This window comes from Manis javanica, chromosome 10 (assembly GCF_040802235.1).
Source record: "Manis javanica isolate MJ-LG chromosome 10, MJ_LKY, whole genome shotgun sequence".
Classification (NCBI taxonomy): Eukaryota; Metazoa; Chordata; class Mammalia; order Pholidota; family Manidae; genus Manis; species Manis javanica.
Genome location: NC_133165.1, coordinates 32,214,500 through 32,239,173, shown reverse-complemented (window position 1 = coordinate 32,239,173; position 24,674 = coordinate 32,214,500). Strand labels below are relative to the sequence as shown.

Sequence of the window (24,674 nt, the reverse complement as noted above, 5' to 3'; positions counted from 1 at the left end):
TTCCTCCAGCCTAACATTCCAGCCTTTTGGTCATAATGGGCGACGACTCAATCTGGCTACTTCCGGCTGACAAGGGGCGTCGTGGGGGTTTGAGGCTGGTATGAGGCCGAAGGAGGGGGCTCAGTGGGAAGAGGTGAATAATGGTGAAGTAACATCTGGTTGGTGGCAGCCCGGGTCATCTGGGTTAGCCGCTGTTGGAGGAACCTGGGGACACAAGGGGCTACTAAGAGTAAACCACAACTGTTATTAAGGGGCCTAGTAGGGGCATTAGCCAGGCCATTATGGGGGACTGGAATTCTGGATTGAGTTTACATCTCAATGACTAGTATTGGGATTTAGTATAGATAAGACTGCATTATTGAAACAATACTTTTCTCTAAAATCACCCTCATTTTTATTAGAAGTAGCTAGATTAAGAAAATAATTAACAGTTGGCTTGATTATTTGCATAAGTACAGCAAGAAGAGCAATTGATTACATAGGCTCTTTTAAATATGCTTTGCTGGAACTTTTTATAAGGAATTTTAGATTGGACTTTTAAAGATTTCTTGAGGCCAGAAAGCCAAGCTAGACTTTCTCTCAGGTTGTGCCTGCAGTACCTGTACATTTGGGTGAATTCTTCTCTTCTCTGAGGTTCTCAAGACATTCTTGAGGTTCCTGCACCTGTCAGGCAGTGACCTTCTTTACTCACCTGGTAAGGCTGCTGGGAACTCTGTAAGCAAGTTACCAGGCCAGTTCTTCCAAGGGGCTTTGTTGGCTTTATAAAGTCAATCTTAGTTCTTTAAAGATGTCTGTTCATATCTGAGTTTACAGACATGTCTCTCAGGTATGATGTTCTAGTCAAAGCCTTGGTAATATAACCAGTGTTTTTAATTGGTCCTTTTATAAGGAAAGCAGATTCTTATTGAACTTGTGCAAATAAACATACTGCCATTAAATATAAAAATAGTCACTGAGAGTTTTTAAATTTTGGAGGGATCAGGTAGAGAGAAAGATAAAGTTTCAATTCTGCTTATAAAGGCAGTCATTTACTAAACTGCTGTCAGCTTAAGAGAAAAAAGCTTAAAACACTTTATCAACAACATTTGAAACAAAAAGCCACAAAGTCATCTTCCTTAGTTTACTTAATCCTATATAACTAATACCTGTTCTGCTGAAATCTAGTTCTTTACTAGCTTAAGAGTAATAAAACAGTGACTATAAATAATAAGACTTACAAATAACAATGGTTAAAGATTTGATGAGAGCTTACTGTAAGACAGTTGACATAAGGAAATTCTGATATTTTTGTAACACAAAACATTTAGTAATAAAGTTTAGCATTCTTCTTTTTGACAGTGCTTTCTAGGTAATTAAGCAGGTAATTGTATATCAGATAAATAAGCTAAATTAGCCAAATACTTTCTCCAATGAGAAAAAGTTCCTCTGACATGTTCCAGGGGCCCTCTGGAAAATATCAGAGTTAACTAGAGGTAAAAGTACCTTTTTGAATTTGATTTTGGGAAGTTGTCAGAAGAAAGTTTTTTGGCATTGCTTAAATAGGATTATAGGTTGCCATGAAGCAATACTTATCCAATTAACTAGAATGACAACAAATTACTTCAAAGGCAAATAAAGAATGTTACACAGTTGTTAGCAAAGTTTAGCTTTTAGTCCTTTTAATATTAAGATCTCATTTTCTTAAAGACTCTTGACAACTCACTGAGACTTTAAGCATAAGAAACTGCCTTGATAAAACAATTAGAAGAACTCTCTGGATTCTTTCAATATTAAGAGCAGACTAACAGTTGAGAAAACTTTGTCCTTTTAACTGAAAACAAAATTCTAATTTTGCTGTGTACTTAATACTGCGACTCATTTGCTTTAATTTTATATAGCATGACCATATTAAATTCTTCTACAAACTTTTTACAACTTTCTTTTTACATTTAGATTTCTCCTTCTAAATAAACAGCTGTACTTTAGAACAAAGTTACTTTCTTTTATTAAAAGATATATTTTTTAGCATGCAGAAATGTTTTCCTTACTACTTTAAGTAGTTTTGATTAGAACTTAAAACTATTATTTTAACTTTCAGTGAACAAAAATAGGCTACTATAAACTGTTATACTAACATTCTTCAGATTGATACATCTATGAATGTATAATATCATTTTTGGAAATGTGCTTTATAGCACAGTTTCTTATTAGGCACAAAATATGTCTATATAACTTAGCAAACTTTAAGAATTTTGGTTACTACAAAAATTCTCAGGCTGTTTGCATATATATACACTGTTATACATTAATACAGTATTATTATTAAGATATTTATTTGCTAGGCTTGTTTACTTATTTTTAGCAACTATGCTAGATTACCTACAAAACCTTTACTGAATATTAGACAAAGCCAAGCCTTTAAGCATTTTATTCTTAAAATATTTAGAGATAACATCGACTGAAATGACGTTAGGTATACTTAGGCAGCTGATAACAACAAGGACATGCCCACCTCAGCCAAATCCAAATTAGCATTAATGCTTAACATTTTTATCAGATTTTTTGGAAGTTTTAGGATGTCCAATTTTCATAAGCGCTTGTTTTTAAATAAAATATTTTTCATCTATACACCTAGACACACAAATGTACAAACTGAGATATAATGACTACAGTCAGCAACACCTCCCACACAAAAACATATACACAGACAGACAAACTGATGTGAAGACTTGAGTCACTGATATGCAATTGCTTTCCTTCTCTTCAGCTTCTTGTCTGTGGCTTCTGGAACTAGAGGGCGGGAGGAGCGTGTTCTGGTGGGGGAAGAGGGCGGTGAAGGCGTAATGAGATGGGGAGGGGTTGGTGCAGCCACCAGAAGAGGAGAGCAGGACAGTGGCATGGTTGAGAATGCAGGACTTTAAGATGGCAGTGACATGTGTGAAGACAAAGGACTTAAAGATGGTGGTGGAGAGAAGGGTGGGCATCGCGAGCTGAGGGAGGCGGGCAACTGAGGTCTTCTGGAGGATCTGAAAAGGAAGAAGGACTGAGCAGAGTAAGAGGCTGACAATCTGCAACTAGAGATTGGACTAGGAGAACCTGAGTCATTGAACACCTAACATAAAGGTCTGGGCGGGAGTGCAAAGTCCAAAAGGCCTGCACATATGGGATTTCACTCTAATCTCTGCTCCAGTGGCAATAATTAATCAAGGTGGTGAGGAGGCTAAAATTGAAAGTTCCCTCAGGGGGCCAGTGAGATTGATTGTCTAAGGGATACTCAGGCCCGGCCTCAGAGCAAAGGAAGACTAGCTTCTATATGCGAACTTGCCGGGACAAATATAGAGTAGCCAAATTAGAAATGAGACACCACAGTGGAATCTGAGCTCTGCTTTTGAGGGCTGGTTCCTCGTGTCTGCGCCACTTCCCGACTAATCCCGCTGAGAGGGGCACTCAGCATCCCAAGCACGCCAAGTCAGGGGAGACGTCCTGGGAGCCTGGGTGAGGGACGTCTCCCCCACCGCAGGCCCAGGGGAGCCCGCAGATGTGCTGGGGCCTGGGGTAGGGACGTCTCCCATACCACAGGGCCAGGGGCAGGCCAGATGCCTGCAGAGGGTGGGCCACCTGGACATACGTACGATTTCTAACGGACCAGGTGAAATGCAATTAGGGAGGGAAACAGACTGGGGGAAACTGAGGGACTCACCGGAAAATAGTCCATGCAGCGGAGAGCAGGCTGAGGTCCTGGGTCGGGGAAGGAGGGGGTGGGGCCACTGGTGGCCAGTCGGGGCCCTGTGCTCACACTCCTTCCTGGGTTTGGGCACCAAATGTAAGATAAATTTTAGCTGAAATAAGCAGGTGAAGAAAGGCAACAAAGGGCCAGGTAGTTTATTTGAGTGCACCCCCGGGTGATGTTCCACGGCCTGGGTATTACAGACTGGAGATTTCACACCCAGTCAGGGAGGTGGGGGCTTATAAGGGATTAGGAGGGGGAGGAGTGGGCAAGTTTTCCTAGGGGGCATGGGAGGTATGATTGGCTAAAGGTGACATAATAGATAACTAGAAACTTTTTTCCTTCCAAGAGGGAGGAGGCTGACATCCGGGTCTTAGTTGGCACATTAGAAGGATGGAATTCAGGAAGAGCTGTCCCCTTTCCATATAAGGCATGGACCTTGGGGTCTGGTCTGTTCTCCCCCTATGGTATCTCTCTGTTCTGTTTGCATGTCCTTTTTCCTTCCTCCAGCCTAACAAAAACCATAACAGTCCTCAAGCCTGCGGAGCCAGCTGCATTCAAAGTCCTACTCAGACTGAGTCCATAACTCACATGTCCACGGGAGGCCAGCAGCTGAACCGGCAGGGGTCTCCAGGCATGCGAAGCAGGCAGCAGCTGTTGTTGGAGGGCATGCCCAGTCAACTAAGACTGTAGAAGAGAATTACCATAAGGGTAATAAGAACATGTTTTAATGTTATCTACAGAGACAAATGTCCATCAGGTAGGATGCATGTAAGAGAGTGGTCCTGTGATAAGACAGTGGCAGGAATTGGGTCCCATCCTGCTTTAGCATACCAGACCTTCACCCCTCTCCTGTGGGAGTTACTCATGGGTTTATATGAAGGGCTACGGGAGCCACATGCACTGGCCACAGTGATAAGACAAAACTCCCTGGTAAGATACTCTTACCATTTTGGGTACACTACCAGAATTTGGGAGGACCACTCTGTGGTTATTCCAGGAACACACAGGACACCAGTTTCCAAGCCTTCTCCCCAAGGTGTCAGATTGGCCAGCCATCACTGGTCCATGTGTCAAAATGTCCAAGGCGTGGCTGTGAGATGCAGTCACAATGCACATCTGCTAAGGCTCTGCTGACTTCCCTAAAAGTCGGGCAGGTCTCCCAGTGGGCTACAGCCCACATTGTCTTCTGTTGTGGACCAAGTCGTCTGCTTTACCATTCCCTGGGGATGCCGAAGGCAAATGGCCTGCGAGCCACTGCCAGAGGCCCCAGCCATAGCCATCTTCAGTCACATGGACATGCAGCTCAAAGGGTCTTGATGGGTCTTCCTCACACAAGACCGTCACAGCCTTGACTGCCTGTCCTGCAGTGGCAGAGGTAAATGCTCACATTTCATCCCAGCCGCCCTGATGCCTTTTCATACCAAAGGGCAAAAGGGCCTCAGAGTTCGTTCCAAGTGTGGGGTAAACACTCTCCAGTAGCTTACAGGACAAAAGCCTCTTGCAATGCCACAGTTATCTGTAAGAGAATCACAAGGGAGCATAACATCATACATAATATTAGATCCCCAGTTTCCAAGGGCATTTGAGCTTGTTGCACTAGGACAGCCCCACCCCTGCCACCATTCACATCAGTGGGGGTCCCAAGAAACCACTCGGAGTCACAATATATCAGAGATTATTCAGCTCCTGTGTCTACCAGAGCCAGGACACACAACAAATTCAATGGGGACTAATAATTTACTAAATTACTCAACAAGTGGCTGCAGCCAGTCCCCGAAAGCGAGTGCCTTGATCCTTCCCTCAGTCAGAACAAAACACCCAATCATCGTCCAGCAGGGTCAGGCCAGGGTCTGCACACCCTCTCCCCCAGGAAGCCTGCAGACACCCGGGCCGGACGTGTGGCTTTGCCTTTGACTTCCATTTCTTGGACCTCAGGGGCTGGAACTGCTGCTCTGGCTTAAACTGTCACCACAGCTCTAGTAATATCTGATTGGGCTGTCCATCTAGTTTCTTTTTCACTACTCCTGCCTTTAACAAATCAAGCCACACCTGGGTCCTCCAGACCTTCATGGGGCCCTTTAAATGCTTTCTCTCAGTAGCAGACTGTATCTCCTTCCTGCTCTCATCGGCTCTGCCTCTCCCAGACCTGCTATAGTAGTACAAGCAACCTCACTTATGGGTTGCCCTAAGTGAGGGAAAGAATAGCCACTAGGGACCCAAAGACGGATTGGGAGAGCTGTGTGGAGCCCCAGATTTCCTATTCCCACAGTGAACAACTCCTCATCTAGACCCTGATGGTCCATATTGTAAATAATTTTCATGTCCAACTCCCATTAACACCTGTTGAAGCTGCACATACGTCTGCCATCTAGTGGGAGAAGAAGGTAAATCACCCCGATTAGGCCACGCACTGCTGTCAGCCAATCCACACTGTGCGGGGTGTGTTTGGCTGTGGGGCTGTCATTAGGTACAGTCACCACCAGGCAGCAGACACAGGAGCCTTAGAAGATGCCAGTGCAGCCAAGAGCCAGTAGCTGTAGGCAGTGCCCTCCTCATGCCTACCCAAGGGAAACACAGGAAAGATGACGGACTTTACAGTCTACAGAATTTTAAGAACACTCTGACATGAAGTCCTCAGCTGCCATAAGCTAATCACCACTAAATTGGTGGGGGTCCCCAAGGAGCCAGGAAGAAGATGATGAGCATCATTGCCCTTGGACTGGCTGCTGGTGTTTCCGGCCCACACACTTCGGCCCAAGTTTCCTGGCTCCCGTTCCCAGTCAGTGCCCGGCAGCCCCGGCAGCTGCTCCACAGTCCCTGTGACCTGCCTTCTGATTCACTTCATAGATATGGGACCTACTTGCATGGACTTTTTAAGAAGCTGGGAATTCCTGGGCCGACACCGCTGCCTCTTTTTGGAACTGTCCTGTCTTACCGCAAAGTGAGTGTTGAGTTCCCACTTTGCTTCTTGTGGTCGCAAATCCCAGTTTAGCTGAACAGTAAAATTGCCCATCCCCAGGAGGAAGTTCTGAGGTCACACTTTCCTGAAACGCGGTGTGTACAGACACCCAGCATTGCCAGGTGCTGCCCAGCACAGGCCTTGATGTTCCACCTTGTGAGCATCATTAAGACAATTTTGTTTTGCTCTGTGCAGATTCCCTGGATGGCAAGTTTGTACAGAGCATTCGGAGAAAACCACAACAGGGTCCCTCGTAGCAGTTCACTAAGTGTGTGAGCTGGAGTCAGACTGTGCAGTGCATAGCATGAGCTCTAGCCAGTGTTTCTTCTCCCCTCCTGGATAGCTGTGCACCTGCTGTTTGTTGGTCAGCCCGAGGATCCATCCTGGGGTCATTTGTGCATGCCGGAGTTCTCACAGAACTGCTGAGCCCGCACTTGTGTCCACGGCAGTGCTCCACTCTGCTCCCCAGGGCATCTTTGGGGTTTGAGAGATGGACAGGAGCTTTCTGCCTCCTTGTGGGCCTTTAAAGGAGGCAGCGTGTGTGGGTGGGCTGAGTGGGCAGTGGGGGTAACTGAGACAGGATGGTGGTTGTCCAAACTCAGATATTTGATCTCTGAATGAGCTGTTACAAAGACAGAATCATTAGATAAAGTCACTAGAAAGTGTATGATTTGATGAAGTTGTTCAAGTTTCACTGAGCAGAATGGTGATGCATGAACTGTGAATCTTGGTGGAGCCTTTGTGGCTAATCATGCTCTGACCCCTCACCCCAGGTCCGGACCCTGGACAGAAGGGACCATCTCATGTCCAGGAGGCCAGGAGGCAGTGCCTTGCAAGCAGGCTGCCCTCTGCCTCAGATTTCCTTTCCTGAAGACACAGTCTTGTCTCTCAGATCCTAATTCCCCCAACTAGGCCTAGTATCCCAGAAACGTGCTGTATTTTTTCCTAGTCACACATTTTTCCTTGTGAGAAAGCAGTAAGTTCCTTTCCACTTTCCCAGATCCACTCCTTAGTAGAGGTACCTGAATATCCACATTTCTGTCACAATCTTTGTATAGTTAAAACCTCAAATACCACAGCTGAAACTTAGTGAGAGGAAGAGGCATTTTTTAATTCCAGAAGTGAAAACTGAGAGCCAGCGCTGTGCTTTCTTTATTCCCGCCTGCAGTGGAGGCACCTTCCCTCCTTCTCTGGGTTGAGCTGGAAACTGGAAAGCGAGTTCTCTGGTCATTCATTCATTCACTCACTTTCTACTCAGTAAGCATGCCTGAGTCTTATTGAATCCTCTAGAGGAAAGGAGGTCCCTGAAGTCTTTAAGTTCCTAATTCCACTAGAATTCTAGAGAGGCTTGTGAGACAAAGGAAGGCTGCTGAGGAGTACTCAGGTGTGGACATGAACGTTCCTGTGGCCAGGACTCTCACCTGACCCTGGTTGGCTAGCTCACTACACACGTGGGCAATATGTTGCTGTTGACTCTATATAAACAGCTCTGCCCAGTGATCTGGGCGACACGATGGCACGGCTGCAAGGCTGCGGGAGAGCAGAGCAGAGGCTGGAGTGGTGGCAGTGCTGAGGACAGAGCCTGGGACGGCTGTGCAGGCCGAGAGGCCCAGAGGCAGAGACTGGCTTGCTGTGTGCAGACTCGCTCTGAGTGGATGGGATTTTTGTAATTGACCTGCCGCCATGGAAATAAAGTTGGGTATGCCCTTTCACCCCAATAACATTCTACTGTCATTTCTTCGGTCACACTGAATCCATAGTGAACTTGCCCGGGGCTGCAACCCATTGACAAGATATCAGGCCACTCTGCCTCCCCCAGCTCGGTGTCCTCAGGTGTCTATGGAGGTGATAACTCAGAGAATTTGGAGATGTTAGAGACAACACATGCACAGACAGGTCAGAAAGACAAGCTCTTACCTGGTATCCACAGACACGGTAAGTGATCAGTACCCACCATCCTGGGAGAAAACTCAGGAGTGACTTTAAATTCTCCTTTTCAAATCTCTCTCCTATTTTCTCCCCTCTGCCCTCAGACAGGGGAGGAGAAATGCTGCCTAGAGCTCAAGCTACGCACTGGACAGGCTGACTCCAGCTCACATGCTTAGTGAACTGCTACAAGGCACCCTGTTGTTTTCTCTGAATGCTCTGTACAAACATGCCATACAGGGCTTCCCTCTAACTGCCAGTGAAAGGTAGTTTGCTTGATTTCATGCCATTTGAGTCATTTATGAACCGATTTTAGGTAGGGTTCAATCCATTCACATAAACAATATAATTTCATTTCTCCTTGCAGGGCTTTTGGGATTTTGACAACAAATGTTTTAAAACCTATGGAAAGATGTGGGGGTGAGTATTCTGGAAACTTCCACTGCATAGACTTGCTATGCTGAGGCCCCCATTGGTGTGCAGGCCGGTCTTAGTGCAGAGCTTCTTGAGATGAGGTCATTTGCCAGAAAGCTTTTGGGGGCTGGTCCTACGAGGGCTCCCATCTGTCACAGGCGTCCAGGTCTATGGTCTGCATCAGGCCTGGAGGGTGGCAGGGCATCGCTTCTCTCCAGACGTTGGTGGCTCAGGGACTGTAGCGTCCCTCCCTGCCCATGCCGCGCTCTCCCTTCCTCTACATTTTCCTTCCTTACGTCCCCTTTGATTGCATAGAATGCATTATTTCAGACCTTCTAATGTGTGCTCATGAATGCATTCTGTGACCCTTTTCCCACATAATTCACCTTTCAGTAAAGGCCAAAATCCTAAAAATAAAAAAAAAGCCAAAAATCCTTTGTTTAAATTTTGGATTTAAATGTCATTTTGAAGAAGGACCAGAGGACAGTGTGATTAAGTTTGTACTTAACCTGGTGCCAGGGGCCCATCCCCAGTAATGGGCATTTTGACAGCGAGGAGGTCAGGCCGAACTGGGATGTGTCACAGACAAGGAGTCCCTTTGTGTGGTGTGTGGGTCACAGTGAGCCTGCCCTGCTGCTAAGGGGAGCCTCCTACATGGAGCTCAGGGCCCTCTGGACCCAGGTTTAAGAAGAAACATGTGATGAGAAGAAAATATTGAACAAGTGAATTATATGTGCTCCTCTGTGTTACATTATCCACTTTGTCCTTTTGTTCAAATTTTTCTAACCTTACTTCTGTGAATTACCTGTCTTTAATAGTTAAAATCATATTCTACAAGTAAGCTAATTGTGAAAATAGGGCAGAAAACCAGTCATAATCCTGCTCTCACTTTTGAAGCATTCCAAGTTTTTTCATTTGCAGACACATTTTTCCATATTTGTGATCAGTATGCCTACAGTTTTCATCTAATATTATTTTATATATAGTGTTAATATTTTTTATGTATTTTCAAATCATGATTTTTAATGGTTGAGTTGGGTGGTCTTTCCATCAGTAATTTTTTGTCTTACTTTAATTGCCTTCAATCATCTACTAACCTAATTAGCTTTCTGAAAATGTTTTAAACATACAAATATTGTGGAGAATGGTATAGAAAATACCCATGTACACACCACCTTGAGTTAACTAATGTTCTTTCTAACTGTGATTTCTAGAGTATGGATTATGTAACATCAGGATGAAATTTCAGACTTCTACTGTGATTCCAGCTGCAGATACCGGTTTGTTAAATGTCATCAGCTCTTTTCCCCTCACAGGTTTTATGATGGTCGACAGCCTGTACTGGCTATTACGGATCCGGACATGATCAAAGCCATACTAGTGAAGAAATGTTATTCTTTCTTCACAAACCGGCAGGTAGGCACCCACTTCTTAATTTACAATTTTATTTATTTATTTATTAAGTTGCCTCCAAAATGTCCAGGGTGGTCCCATGTCATGTACCCTTCATCCAGTGCCCCCGGATGGTAATGTCTGTATAGCTGTAGTACAATATCAAAGCAGGAAGTCTGACATCAGTGTTACCCACAGAGTGAATCAGATTTTCACAGTGTTATGTGCACTCATCTGAGTGTGTGTCTGTGTGTGTGCATTGCTCTATGAAACATTTTTCTCTATAAGTCTGGCTAGGGGATTATCCATTTTGTTTATTTTCTTGAAGAACCAGCTCCTAGTTTCATTGATTCTTTCTATTGTTTTATTCTTCTCAATTTTGTTTATTTCTGCTCTGACCTTTATTATGTTCATCCTTCTACTGATTTTGGGCCTCCTTTGTTCTTCTTTTCCTAGTTTCATTGTGAGTTTAGACTGTTCATTTGGAATTTTTCTTCTTTCTTGACATAAGCATGTACTGCAATATACTTTCTTCTAAGAACTGTCTTTGCTGCATCCCACAGGTTTTGGGCTGTGAGTTGTTATTTTCATTTGTCTCCATGTATTGCTTCATCTCTGGGATGTTTTCAGCAATTATTTCCTCAAAGAGACTTTCTATCCCTTTTTCTCTCTCTTTTTCTGGTACCCCTATAAAGGTGAATATTGTTCCATTTAAATTGGTCGCACAGTTCTCTTATTATTCTTTCATTCCTAAGGATCCTTATTTCTCTTTGTGCCTCTGCTTGTTTGTTTTCCTGTTCTCTAATTTCTATTTAATTTACCATCTCCTCTACCTCATCTAATCTACTTTTAAATCCCTTCATTGTCTGTTTCATTTCAGATACAGTATTTTTCAAAGTTTCTATCTCTTTTTTGAAGTTCTCCTTGAGATCTTGAATATTTTTCTGTAGCTCCATGATCATGTTTATAATTTTTAGTTTGAAATCTTTATCAAGAAGACTGGTGATTTCAGTTTCACCTAGTCCTCTTTCTGGCATCCTTTCCTGAATTTTTGTTTGGGCAAATTTTTTTTGCAATTCCATTTTTTAGTGATTTGTACCGAATAATAACTTTGTGTACATGGCACCCTCTAGTGTCCAGAAGCTCTACTCTCTGGAGCTGCCGAGCACCTGGAGCATTGGCAGGGTCGCAGGCAGCAGCACCAGTGCCTGCCATGAGTAAAGAGCTCTTTCCTGCTTCCTGGCTGTAATGCCTGCCTCCACTGCCCGGTCCAGTAGTCTGTGCATACAGGGAGGAGCCTCTGTGTTATGTCCCTATAGCTGCCGTGGGTAGAGCTCCTTCCTCCTGTTGGCCTGGCATGATGGTGGGGCAGCAAGTGTATGGACCGGTGCCTGCCGGAAGGAGCTTCAGGCTGCATACAGCAGTGGGGCACCTTGGAATCACGTTGCCAGCCATGGGATGGTGCATCTGAAGCTCATGAGTGTTCCCAACCTACCGGGATGACTATATCCAAACAATTCTGTCCACATGTCTTTTCTCCTGAGCAACAAGCTCTGTGTGCTCTTTGCCCCTTTAGCACCCCTCTTGCTGTTGGGAAATCTTTCAAAGTGCCTGCCTTTCTTTTGTCCCAGAGGGGCCAGTTGTGCATATCTGTTCTTCACAAGCAACTGTACTCTCAGTCTCTCTAGGTTTTCTGCCTGTCTTTGCTTTCCAATTCCTCAGATCTCCAGAGCACCATGTAATGCGGGTTTGTGCTCCTGAAGCACATCTCCAGGGTTGGGTGTTTAGCAGTCCTGGGCTTCTACTCCCTCCCTGATCCTTTTCTCTTCCTCCTGCCTGTGGGCTGAGGTCGGGGAAGGGCTTGGGTCCTGCTGGATTGTGGCTTTGTGCCTTTACCCTTTTCTGTGAGGTCTTCTCTTTTCCCCAGCTGTAAGTAATCTGTTTTGTAGGCTTCAGGGCACTCTTTCAGAATTAGTTGTATTTGCTGTATTTTCATGTTATATGTGATTTTGGGAGGAGGTTTCTGTCTCACTTCACATGAGGCCCTCTTTTTCTGAACCAAAAGTAGCTCTATTAAACTTTACATTTATGTCAATTAGTGTAACTCCCACCACAATCAAATGATGGAACTCTTCCACCACTAACAGGCTCCCTCCTACTATTCTTTTATAGTCATTGTGTTCACCTATCTTTTCCTCTTATCAGGATCTTCAGAGAACAAACTTCTTTATTTTGATAAGGCTCATCTATTGATTTTTCCTTTTGTGGGTTCTGAATTTGGTGTCAAGTCTGAAACCTCTTCACCTACCCCTAGATCCAAAGATTTTCTCCAATTATTTTTTCTAAAAGTTATGTAGGTTTTTTTTATATTTAAGTCTACAATACATTTTGTGTTAATTTTTTTATAAAGGGTGAGGCTTAGGTCAAGGTTCATTTTTTTCCTTGTGATGTCAAATTGCTCCCCACACATTGTGAAAAGGCTATTCTTCCTCCATTGCTTTTGCACCATTGTCAAAAATGAGTTGGGCCTGTTCGTGTGGGTCCATTTCTCATTCTCTGTTCTATTCATTGATCGATGTAATTCTCCAACCTCCAATACCCCCAACCTTGATTACTGTCAGTTTATGGTGAGTCTTAAACTCATGTAGAGTGATACCTCCCACTTTCTTTCATGATTGTTTTAGCTATTCTAGGTCCTTTCCCTTTCCTTACAAATTTAGAATAAGCTTATGTATGTTTACAAAATAGTTGTTGAGCTTTTGATAGGAATTAATTTAAACCTATGAAGCAAGTTAGGGAAACCCTTTATCTTTCCCAGGTCAAGTCTTTCATTCCATGAACATTGTGTAACTTTCCATGTATTAACTGTTTCTTGGAATCCTTTCACCCATATTTTGTAGTTTTTGATATAGATGTCCCATACATATTTCATTAACTTTATACCTGAAGTATTTCATTTTCTTTGGAGTGACTGTAAATGACATTGTTTCTGATGTGTTATTATATAGAAATTCGGTTGATTTTTGTGTGTTGGCCTTGTTTGCTACAACCATGCTGAGCTCATTTATTAGTTCTAGAGATTTTCTTCTTCTATTTGAGTTTTTCAACATTGACAGTCATGTCACCTGAAAATGGAGGCACTTGTTTTTTTATCTCTCCAGCTGTGTGCCTTTTATTTCTTTTTCTCATATACTACACTTTAGATCTACTATCAGCAAGTGTCTAGTACACAACACAGTTTGACTAAGGTCACCATGTATACATTAGCTCTCTAGAACTTATTCATTGTATATTTGCAAATTTGTGGCCTTTGATCACTATCACCCCTACCCACTCTGCCTAGAACATATCTACTATTCTACTCTCTGTTCCTATAACCTTAACTTCATTTTTTCAATTCTACATATAAGTGAGACAAAGTGTTATTTACTCTTCTGTGTCTGGCTTAATTCACTTAGCATGTTGTTCTCCAGGTTCTTCCATGTTGTGGGAAATGGCAAGATTCCCTTCTTTCTTAAGTATGAACAATAATCCATTTAACATATATGTGTGTGTGTGTGTATATATTTCCTTTGTCCATTATTCTGTCCAACTACATATAAAGTAATTATTCATAGTAAAGATTTACCATTGACACTGTTAATCCAAGTATTTCATAGACCCTTTGTTCCTTCTTCCTCTCTTTCTTGTGACTTCATGGTTTTTTATAGTGGTATACTCTGAGTCCTTACTGGTTTTTTTTTCTGTATCTAAGATACATTTTTGCTTTGTGGTTACCATGAGGCTCACATAAAACATGCATAGATGTAGCAGTCTATTTTAAGCTACCTATTTTATGCTGTTCTCATCTAAAAGCTCAATGCTTTTACTGCTGAACACCCATTTTATATATTTGATGTCACAATTTGCATGTTTTTATTGTGCATCCACTAACAAATTATTTTAGCTGTAGCTGTTTTTAATTCTTATCTCTTAAACTTTACATTAGAGCTATATGTGATTTACACAGAGCAATTACAATCCTATTGTATTCTGATTTGACTATATATTTACATTTACCAGTAAGTTTTATCCTTTCAAATGATTTCATGTTATTAGTTAATGTCCCTTATTTTCAGTGTGAAGACCTCCCTTTAGCAGTTATGGTAAGACAGTTCTGGTTGTGATGAACCCTTTCTACTTTTGTTTCTCTGGAAATGTCATTATCTCTCTTTCACTTATAAAAACTCACTTCTCCATTTCAAGTATACTTAATTAGCAGTTTTTCCCTTTAGCATTTTGAATCCCACTATCTCCTGGATTTCAAGGTTCCTGTTGAAAAATCCACTTATAGCCTTATGAGCATTCTGTTGTATATGATAGTCTCCTTTACTCATGCTGCTTTCAAGACACTCTATTCTTCTATGATTTTTGACATTTTTATTATGATGCATTTTCATGAATTCTTGGATTCAAGTTCATTGGGGATCATTGAGCTGCAGGTATTATGAAATCCATATATTCACCAAGGGTTGAGAAGTTTTCATCCATTATTTCTCTAAATAAGCATTCTGCCCCTTTCTTTTTCTAGGACTCTAATAACATGAATATTGTTTCACTTGGTGGTATCCCATAAGTCATGTAGGCTTTCTTCATTTCTTTTCATGTTTTTTTCTACTATTTCCTGGACAATCACAAATGCCCTGTCTTTGAGTTCACTGATTCTTCTGCTTGATTGAGTCTTCTTTTGTAATTATGTTGCATTCTTTAGCTTCAAACTTTCTTTTTTTTCTGTTTTATGTCTCTTTGTTGAACTCACTGTTTTTTAAATTCTCTTCTAATTTTGTTAAATCAGTTTTTCTGTTTCTCTTGTAGCTTTTATGACTTCCTGAGAACAATTATTTTGAGTTCTTTGTGAGTCAATTTGTTGATTTCCATTTCTTCAGGGTCAGTTATTGTAAGTTCATTGTGTTCCTTTGGTAGTGTCATGTTTCCCTGATTCTTCATGATCCCTGTAGTGTTGCAATGGTGTCTGTGCTTTTGAAGAAGCAGTTAGCTCTTCCACACTTCATGAATTAATTTCAGGAAGGAAAAACCTTCTCTTGCAGGCTGGGGCGTGTGGGAGTGCGCTGTGGCCCTCAGTCTAGCGGGGCGGGATGGCAAGTGTCAGTGTGTGTGTGGTGCTCCCATTCTGGGAGAGCATGGTTGGTTTAGGCAGCTGAGGTTCAGAATATGAGCAATTCATGATCCTTTGCAGCAACGGGTGTGGAGGGACCACAGTGGCTGCCAGGGCTGTGAGGGTCCTCAGCAGCACTTCCAGGCTCAGTGCTAAGGGACTGGGGCATGCAGAGGTGGTAGCCAGGTGGGTGCTGAGCACATATGAGTCTCATCTATGGGCCCTGACTGCAGGCATATGTCCAATATGAAACTCTTGGGATAAGGCAGCAAAATCAGTACGGGGTCTGCAGTGGCTGTGCTAGCTGCTGTTTTCCTCATCAGCAAAGGTTTCTGAGATCTTTTGCAGAGGACAATATACAGAACCACAGTCCCTCCAGCTGCATGGCTGATGCTGGTAGTCCTGTCCCTCCTTTCTTCCTAGCTGTCTCTAGATGGCTCAGCTATGTCACCCTTTGGGTGCAGTGGCACCAAAGTGGGTCATTTGTGCAGTGCCCTGAAAGGCTGGAGAACCTGGGGACTCACCTGCTGTCCTCTCCCCTCAAGGGAACCACTGTCTGGGGAGCTCCCTCTTGGCACTGAGCAGAGCATGAGGTGGTGCAGGCAAAACAAAAACCTTTGTGCAGTTATTCTCAGTTTTACACTCTAATATTTACTGAATTTTCTAAATGGGTAGCTGAACTCTCTTGGGCCAATTTTTTGTTGTTGATAGCTCATTGCTGTTGTATTTTTGGGCCTGGAGGCTCTTCTGCCATCTTGGTGATGTCACTCACTCTTCCATCATTAAGTATGTTGGCTCTATAAGGTACACTTGATATCAAGTTAAAGAAGTTTCTCTCTCCCCCTAGTTTGTGAGTGTTTATCATAAAAGGGTGGTGGAGATACCTATTTTAAAACAAAATATAATTTTGGAAGATAGAGGAAAGTTTCAAGCATGTTGGTTGGATAGGCCAGTTGCAAGGTGAGAAACAGAATTGCATCTCTCTTTTCCCTTCTCCCCTTGGGTGAAAAATGCAGAGGAAGAAGATTCCAGGTAATTGCAACACTTCTTCGAAATATCAAATAGATTTCTAGTTTTTAAGTATTAATATATTTTTTAATCACTCTGTCAAGACATCCATTTTTTGAGTTGTTCATGATGTAGATACATGTAAACAGAACGGGTCTGGGGCAGATAGTTCACCAGGCTACCTGGCTGTCTGTCTCAAATCCAGTTCTACTCTGCAGAGCCCAGGAGAATATACTGGTTCTTTATACTCTATTCCCATGGAAGAATAGTTTTCCTTCCACATGGGTCAAGTGCACATAAAAGATGATTGCAACATAAACCTGGAAACTGCATCAGATGCATGGATGTCTCCTGAACCCGCACAGGAGCTAGGCCTTATGGGATAAATATTTATTGACCATCTAGCATAAGGCCTGCTACTAAGTAGACCCTCACTAAATATTTCTTGGATATTTGGTGCCCATTTAGCAAATATTACACAACACTAGAGACCTCCCCAACTGTTGGTCTAAATTTCCTTTGTTTTTGACTCTAGAAACTTGCTCCAGTGGGATTTATGAAAACTGCAGTCTCCATGTCTGAGGATGAAGAATGGAAGAGAATACGAGCATTGCTGTCCCCAACTTTCACCAGTGGAAAACTCAAGGATATAAGAAGATAAGAGGACTTCTAATTAGTAATGTACAGTAACTTTTGCATCTGAAGACAGGTGCAAAATATGACAGCCTATTTCCAAAAGGCAGTCTGCTTGATTACAGCTTTCTAGAAAAGTTATTTTGTCTTTATGTGTTAGAAGAGACAAGGTAAGATTTGTTATAAATTGTGACTTCCTGCTCCATGCTTGTGAATGCCATGTCCTTCTAGCACGTACCTTGGCATTTATTTTGAGTGCGTCTTATTTTCCATCTAGATGTTCCCCATCATTGGCCAGTATGGAGATGTGCTGGTGAGGAACCTGAGGAGGGAGGCAGAGACGAGCAAGCCCATCACCATGAAAGAGTAAGGGGGAAGGCAGCTGCTGGGATTCTGAGCTCTGCCCTGAGGCCTTCCCGCTGCTGCCACGGAGCTGACACTCCCGCAGAGGAGTTACCCCAGTGCCAGAGCAGAAGCGGGTGTGTGGGGGTAGAACTCCAGTGGGTCACCAGGGAGTGACCAACAGATGGGGCAGCCAGCAGAGAAAGGGTCTGCTTCTGTGCACACGGGTACTCACTTTATATGCTACTGTTGGCCTTGGATATTCTGGAAGACAAAAATACATAGCTTAGCATGAAGAGACATGATCAGATCAAAGTTGTGAGAGAAGAGTCCGTGGAATGGTGGGAGGGGAAGGCACCTGGTGCTTACTGGTGGGCACTGGGAGGGACAGGAAAGTTACAGTGGGGAACTTGGAACAACCTAAATCCCTTCACCATTTGCTGAGGAAATCAGCAAAATACTACATATTGATCCTTACCCTTGCATCTCTTTCCTTCAGTCTCTAAACAGAGGAGGCCGCCTACAGGCTATGGGTAAGGTAACCATAAGGTTACAGTCTAAGCCCAGATATTTAATTACTCAGAAACAGGTGTATCCTGGGCTGTCCTGGGACAACTGGGACATGCGATCACTGTTATGGGATCCCAAAATCAGAATCCGAGTGATATAACATTATTTTTTTAAACAAAATCTTTCTCAGTTCTACATTTACAGATGCGAGTCTGCCCTCAGGGCACCCTCAGATCACGGTAGCTGAGGAAGAGTGGGTCTCCCAGGAGACTTAACAGGCTTGTAGACAGGGAGGGAGGGTATTGTTAACAACTGAGAACAGGGTGTTGCTGTTCTGTGTGTGCTGAAGAGGAATCAGCTGAGCGTAGCTGCTGTGGTGACGCAAGACCCAGCTCAATGTCACCTTTCTTGATGCCCAGGAAGAGTTCATTACTCCACCCTTTGTCCTCATCAAGCACAGGCTCACACCTCCTGTGGCCCACACTCAAAACACACGACTGCATTTTGTCTGATTGTGGGTCTCCATCCCTCTGCGGCCAAACTCCTTGAGCTCAGAGGTGGGTCTCTGATCTCAGTGCCACCGTACCCACAGCACAGGGCCAACACGTATCACTGGCACCTCATGAACACCCCAGGAGTGAGTGTGATGGCAGCATAGACACCTCAACTGGCCCAGCAAGTGGCTCTGAGAGTGTGTGTCTCCCTGTCGTCCCTGGTTATGAAGTTACATGGTCTTCCTGGTGCCTGTGCTGGGTATGCAGAATAAAGTGGTGCTGGCTTTAACTTCCATATGTTTCTTTCTCTCCTCAGCATCTTTGGGGCCTACAGTATGGATGTGATTACTAGCACATCATTTGGAGTGAACACTGATTCCCTTAACAACCCACAAGATCCCTTCGTGGAAAATGCCAAGAAGCTCTTGAGATTTGATTTCCTTGATCCACTCTTTCTCAGCATAAGTATGTGCTTCCATCCTCCTTCCCTTCGTTTCTCACTTTGTCTTCCCTGTCTCTCTTTTTTTTCTTCTTTCTTTTTTTCTAAGCAGCTTTACTGGGATATAATTCACATACTACATAAGTCCATTTACAAAACAATTAAAAGGTTTTGCAACCTAAGTGTCCTTCAACAGGTGAACGGATAAAGAAAAGACAATATGTATGTATGTGTGTGTGTGTGTGTTAATATTTTTGTTAACTCAGCTTTCAGAGTATAAGTTCTGCACTTCTTTTGCTAAAATTATTCCTAGGTGTTCAATTCTTTTTATCTTATTTAAGTTGAATTATTTTCTTAATTTTGCTTTTGGACCATTTATTGTAGTATAAACACAATTTATTTTGTATTTGTATCTGGTATCCTGAAACACTGCTGAACTTCTTTATTAGTTCTAATAGATTTTAGTTGGTACCTTAGGATTTTCTATATATAAGATCACAGTATCTGATAATACAGTTTCACTTCTTCATTTCCAATATGAATGCTTTTTTCTCCCCAAATTCCTCTAGCTAGAGCCTCTACTACAGTGTTGACTGGAAGTGGTAAGAGAGATATTCTAGTCTTGTTTCTAAATTTAATGGAAAGCATGCAGTCTTTCACAATAAAGTATGGTGGCTGTTTCATAGGAATCCTTCATAAGATTGAGGAAATTCACTTCTATTCCTAGTTTGATGTTTGTTTTTATCACATAAGGATCTTCAATTTTGTCAAAGGCTTCTTCTGCATCTGTTGAGATGGTCGTGAGATTTCTGTTTTTATTCTATTGATATGGTGTATTACATAACTTTGAATTCCTGGGGTAAACTCCCCTTGGTTATGGTATATAATTCCTTTTATATGTTGCTAGATTCAGTTTGCTAGTTTTTGTGATGATTTGTGCATCCATGTTCGTGAGATATGTTGGTCTGTAGCTTCCTTGTGAAAGCTTTGTCTGGTTTTAGTGTTAGGGTCATACTGGCCTCAAAGATTGAGTTTGGAAGTGTTCCCTTTGGAAGCATTTGTGAAAAGTTTGCTGTTATTAAATATTTGATAGAATTCACCATTGAAACCATTTGGAGTTGACCTCTTGTGTGGGTAGTTTCTTGATTACTAACTTAATATTTAAATTTCTATTCAGATGGTCTATATCTTTTTGAGTCCATTTCTATACTTTCTATCTTTCTAAGGAATTTTTCATTCCTCTAAGTTATCTAATTTATGGGGGTACAACTGATCATAGTATTCCTTTATACCCCTTTATATTTTTTATTTTTTGGTCAGTAATAATCTCCCCTCTTTCATTTCTAATGTTACTAATGAGAATCTTGTCATTTTGTCATGGGTGATGTAGGGGAAGGTCTTCTAAAAGAATCGGCTTTTGGTTTCATTGCTCTTCTCTATTACCTTCTATTCTCCATCTCATTAGTCTCTGCTCTCATCTTTAAGTTTCCTTCTGCTTTAGCTTTAGTTCACTGTGGTTTTTTCCAGTTTGTCAAGGGAAATGTTAGGTAATTGATTTGAAATCTTTGTTCTTTTTAAATTTACCTATTTACAGACATGGATTTCTCTGTGATCATTGCCACACTGCATCCTCTAAGTTTTGTATGTTATGTATCCATTTTTATTAATGTCAAAATAATTCCTGATTGCCTTTTGAATTTTTTCACCCATTGATAACTTAGGAGTGTATTGTTTTAACCTCCACATATTCGTAAGTTTCCCAATTTTCTTTGTGCTATTGATTTCTAAATTCATTCCACTGGTTGAAGGACATACCCTGTCTTGTTTCCATTGTATGATTTCTTGAGAAGCACAATTAATTAAAGTAGCAGAGTATGGTTGTGTTTTATCCAAACAGATGCTGGGTCAATGGATAAAAGGCTAAGACGTCAAGGAATTTAATCCTGTTCCTTTAGTCACCAAAGGATGCACTAGGGGACACTGATCTCACTGCTGCAGTGCGGGGCCCTGTGGGTGGGCTTGCCCCTGCTCCGCCATGGGCTTGAAGTCTGAGCAAAAGTCATGGAGGGAATGGATCCCGGTTGAAAAGTCTTGTAATGTAATCTTCCATGGGTGTAGAAAATTGTAATTGTTTCAGGTTAATTTTACATTTCCACTGTGCTTTCCTTTTTCCCTACAGTTCTATTTCCATTCCTTATCCCTATATTTGAAGTAATCGGTATCAGTCTGTTTCCAAAAAATATTACTGATTTTTTCACAAAATCTGTAAAAAGGATTAAAGAAAGTCGCCTCAAAGATACACAAAAGGTAAAATCTGGTGGCAGTTACATGGGGGTGCTCACTTTTTGATGATGTGTTCAACTGTATACTTTTGGTTTGTGTACATCTCACATAGTCTTAAGGTTGCTAGAGAACTCCAGGGTTTAGGATAGGAGAGTTATACCAATTTGGTGGGAATGAAGAAGAGAGATTTGGGGAAGGACATGAGAAAATGAGTCAGAGACACAGTTTAAATTTAATATACACTTGACAGCATATCACTGAATGAATATCGTAGAGATGAAAACTTCAGCACTTTCCTTCAAGAAATTGTCAAAGGATAAAAATTAACATTTCAAGATCATTTTGCTATTCTCATAATTCCCCCAAATCTTAGATTGGCAAAGAATCACTTCAATCACTTCCAATCCTGTTATTTTACACATTTTCTAATGGAAGCCATATCAGGCTACCTAGTGGAGCACAACATGTTAAATTGACCCTGTCATGATGTGGACATGGCCAGGAATCTTCGCTGGACATTGAGGCTGCAGGCCGGCTAACACAGCTTTCCTTCATGAGGCCTGGACACCAGCAGAATGATGTCTGCAGGCCAGGAGACAGGGCCGGGTTCCCAGGATGGCACTGTAGGTTGTGTAGACTTCAGGGAGGGTGGGGCACTTCACGACGCTCACACGAAAGCTATGGGTGAACACTGCAAAGCCACAGGTTAATCTGTGTGGCTCTTCATTAAGCAGTAAGGCTGGAGAAAATTAAAAGGATTAAAATCAGGACTTCATCCTGAGCATCAGACAGGATGGAAAAGGTATGCGCACCTTGATGGGCAGGAAGCTGTGTTCAAAAGCCAGAGAGACCAAGAATCAGAGGAGGCAATAACGGAAAAGCAGCTGGACAGGATGGCTGGATTCCTCTCAGGGAAACATCCTGCTCTCCCAGATGTGTAGCTGAATATTTTTGTTCACTGATGATCTCAGTCAGACTCTGGACTTGAAGGGGCCATATTTTCAGGGAAGAGGTCAAGTACTAGCCAGTTCTGACTTCACAAGTGACTCCCAGTTTGAGATTTCTCTTTCTACTGCTAGAACCAAGTGGATCTTCTTCAGCTGATGATTAACTCCCAGAATTCCAAAGAAATGGACGGCCATAAAGGTAACCAAGAAGGGCTTCAGAGGGCCTGCTATAGGGGGGCTCAAAGGCAGGGGTGGTTCTGAAGACAAGCAGGAAGTTTTCCAGGCAGATGAGAATTTCTGCCACGTTGCAGAAAGGCACTTGTTAAATTTAACATGTAGGAAGAAGCACGTTCTAGAAGCATGCAGGCAAAACTTTGTAGAAGGCTTAGAGGCAATCATAAACTATTTTGTGCCGAGATGTCCATCTGTGGTCTGTGGATCACCTACATCAGGACCTCGATGGTGCCTTTCTTCAATGTCAGTTCTCAGACCGCACCCAGACCCACTGAATCAGAACCTCTGCCTGGAGACTTGCATCAAGGCTTCATCACATCAGGAGGCACATTGATCCTGGTTGGTGGCCGCTAGAATTTATAGCAGGAGAGTGTGAACACTTTGCAAGCAGGTGGAGGTAGGGGAAGGAAATAAGAGAATGGGTCAGAGACACAATGTTTTATACTAATAATAGGCATGACTTGCAGCACTTGGTTAAAGTTGTGTTCACTAGCTTAATCTCATAAAGTTTTATTTTTCCCTTTTTAATTAAAAGTAATTATGAGGGAGGCGGAGCCAGGATGGCGGCGTGAGTAGAGCAGTGGAAATCTCCTCCCCAAAACACATAGAGCTATGAAAATATAACAAAGAAAAATCTTCCTAAAATAGAGACCACAGGACACAGGACAACATCCAGACCACATCCACACCTGCAAGAACCCAGCGCCTTGCGAAGGGGGTAAGATACAAGCCCCGGCCCGGCGGGACCCGAGCGCCCCTCCCCCCGGCTCCCGGTGGGTGGAAAGAAACCGGAGCGGTTTTTTTTTTTGGCGAGCGCTTTTTGGAAGCCTTAAAGGGACGGGCCCACGTTGCTAGGGAGGCAGGGTGGCGGGACCGGTGAGCAGGTGCCTGGGACCGGCGCCTGAGGACAAAGAATATCCCGCGTTTCTCCCTGCGGGACCGGCGGGCGGGTGCCTGAGACCGGTGCCTGAGGACAGAGGAAATCGCGCGTTTTTCCCCTTTTTTTTTCTCTTTTTGGCGAGCGCTTTTTGGAAGCCTTAAAGGGACAGGGACCCCAGTGCTAGGGAGGCAGGGTGGCGGGACTGGTGAGCGGGTGCCTGGGACCAGCGCCTGAGGACAAAGAATATCCCACGTTTTTCCCTGCGGGACCGGTGGGCGGGTGCCTGAGACCGGCACTTGAGGACAGAGGAAATCGCGCGTTTTTCCCCTTTTTTTTTTCTCTTTTCTGCGAGTGCTTTTTGGAAGCCTAAAAGGGACAGGGACCCCGGTGCTAGGGAGGCAGGGCGGCGGGACTGGTGAACGGTGCCTGGGACTAGTGCCTGAGGACAAAGAATATCGAGCGTTCCTTCCCTGCAGGACCGGTGGGTGGGTGCTTTTTGGAAGCCTTGAAAGGACAGGGACCCTGGTGCTAGGGAGACAGGGCAGCAGGACCAGTGAGCGGGTGCCTGGGACCGGCATCTGAGGACAAAAAAAAAGAAAAAAAAAATCGCTTGTCTTTTCCTTTTTTTTTTTTTTTCTTTCTTTCTGTTCCCTCTCTCATTGTTGCTGTTGTTGTTTTGGTTTGGAGAGTGCTTTTTGGAAGTCTTAAAGGGGCAGGACAGGTCACTAAAACCAGAGGCAGGGAATCTGGGGATCTCTGGGCACTCTAACCCCCAGGGCAGCAGGGAGCACAGAGACCCCTTACGGAGATAAATAGCCTCCTGGCCGCTCCCCCTCCAACGGGGCTCCACCATTTTGGAGGAACAGCCACAGCCAGGCCAAGCCCACAGCAACAGCGGAGATAAACCCCAAAGCAACTGGGCAGGAAGCAGAAGCCCTGTCTGTGCACAGCTGCCCAGCACAAGCAACTAGAGGTCGCTATTCTCCCAGGAAAAGGCTACAAACCAACAAGAAGGGAAGCTCTTCCAGCGGTCACTTGTACCAGCTCTGCACACTATCTCTATCACCATGAAAAGGCAAAACTACAGGCAGACAAAGATCACAGAGACAACACCTGAGAAGGAGACAGACCTAACTAGTCCTCCTGAAAAAGAATTCAAAATAAAAATCATGAACAGGCTGACAGAGATGCAGAGAAAAATGCAAGAGCAATGGGATGAGATGCAGAGAAAAATGCAAGAGCAGTGGGATGAAGTCCGGAAGGAGATCACAGATGTCAGGAAAGAGATCACAGAAGTGAAACAATCCCTGGAAGGATTTATAAGCAGAATGGATAAGATGCAAGAGGCC

At 43.3% G+C, this 24,674-nt stretch overlaps 1 protein-coding gene across 1 annotated transcript in view; it reads left to right on the top strand.

Moving 5' to 3' along the window:
- Window positions 1–24,674, top strand: part of LOC108384116 (cytochrome P450 3A12-like) — a 34,010-nt gene that overhangs the window by 2,124 nt on the left and 7,212 nt on the right. The window contains exons 2-10 of the mRNA XM_073215109.1: window positions 6,557–6,650; window positions 8,962–9,014; window positions 10,325–10,424; window positions 17,099–17,210; window positions 17,472–17,562; window positions 18,859–19,007; window positions 21,161–21,288; window positions 22,344–22,410; window positions 23,094–23,163. Of these exons, the coding sequence (XP_073071210.1) occupies window positions 6,557–6,650; window positions 8,962–9,014; window positions 10,325–10,424; window positions 17,099–17,210; window positions 17,472–17,562; window positions 18,859–19,007; window positions 21,161–21,288; window positions 22,344–22,410; window positions 23,094–23,163 (864 nt within the window). The remainder of the gene's footprint in view (window positions 1–6,556; window positions 6,651–8,961; window positions 9,015–10,324; window positions 10,425–17,098; window positions 17,211–17,471; window positions 17,563–18,858; window positions 19,008–21,160; window positions 21,289–22,343; window positions 22,411–23,093; window positions 23,164–24,674) is intronic.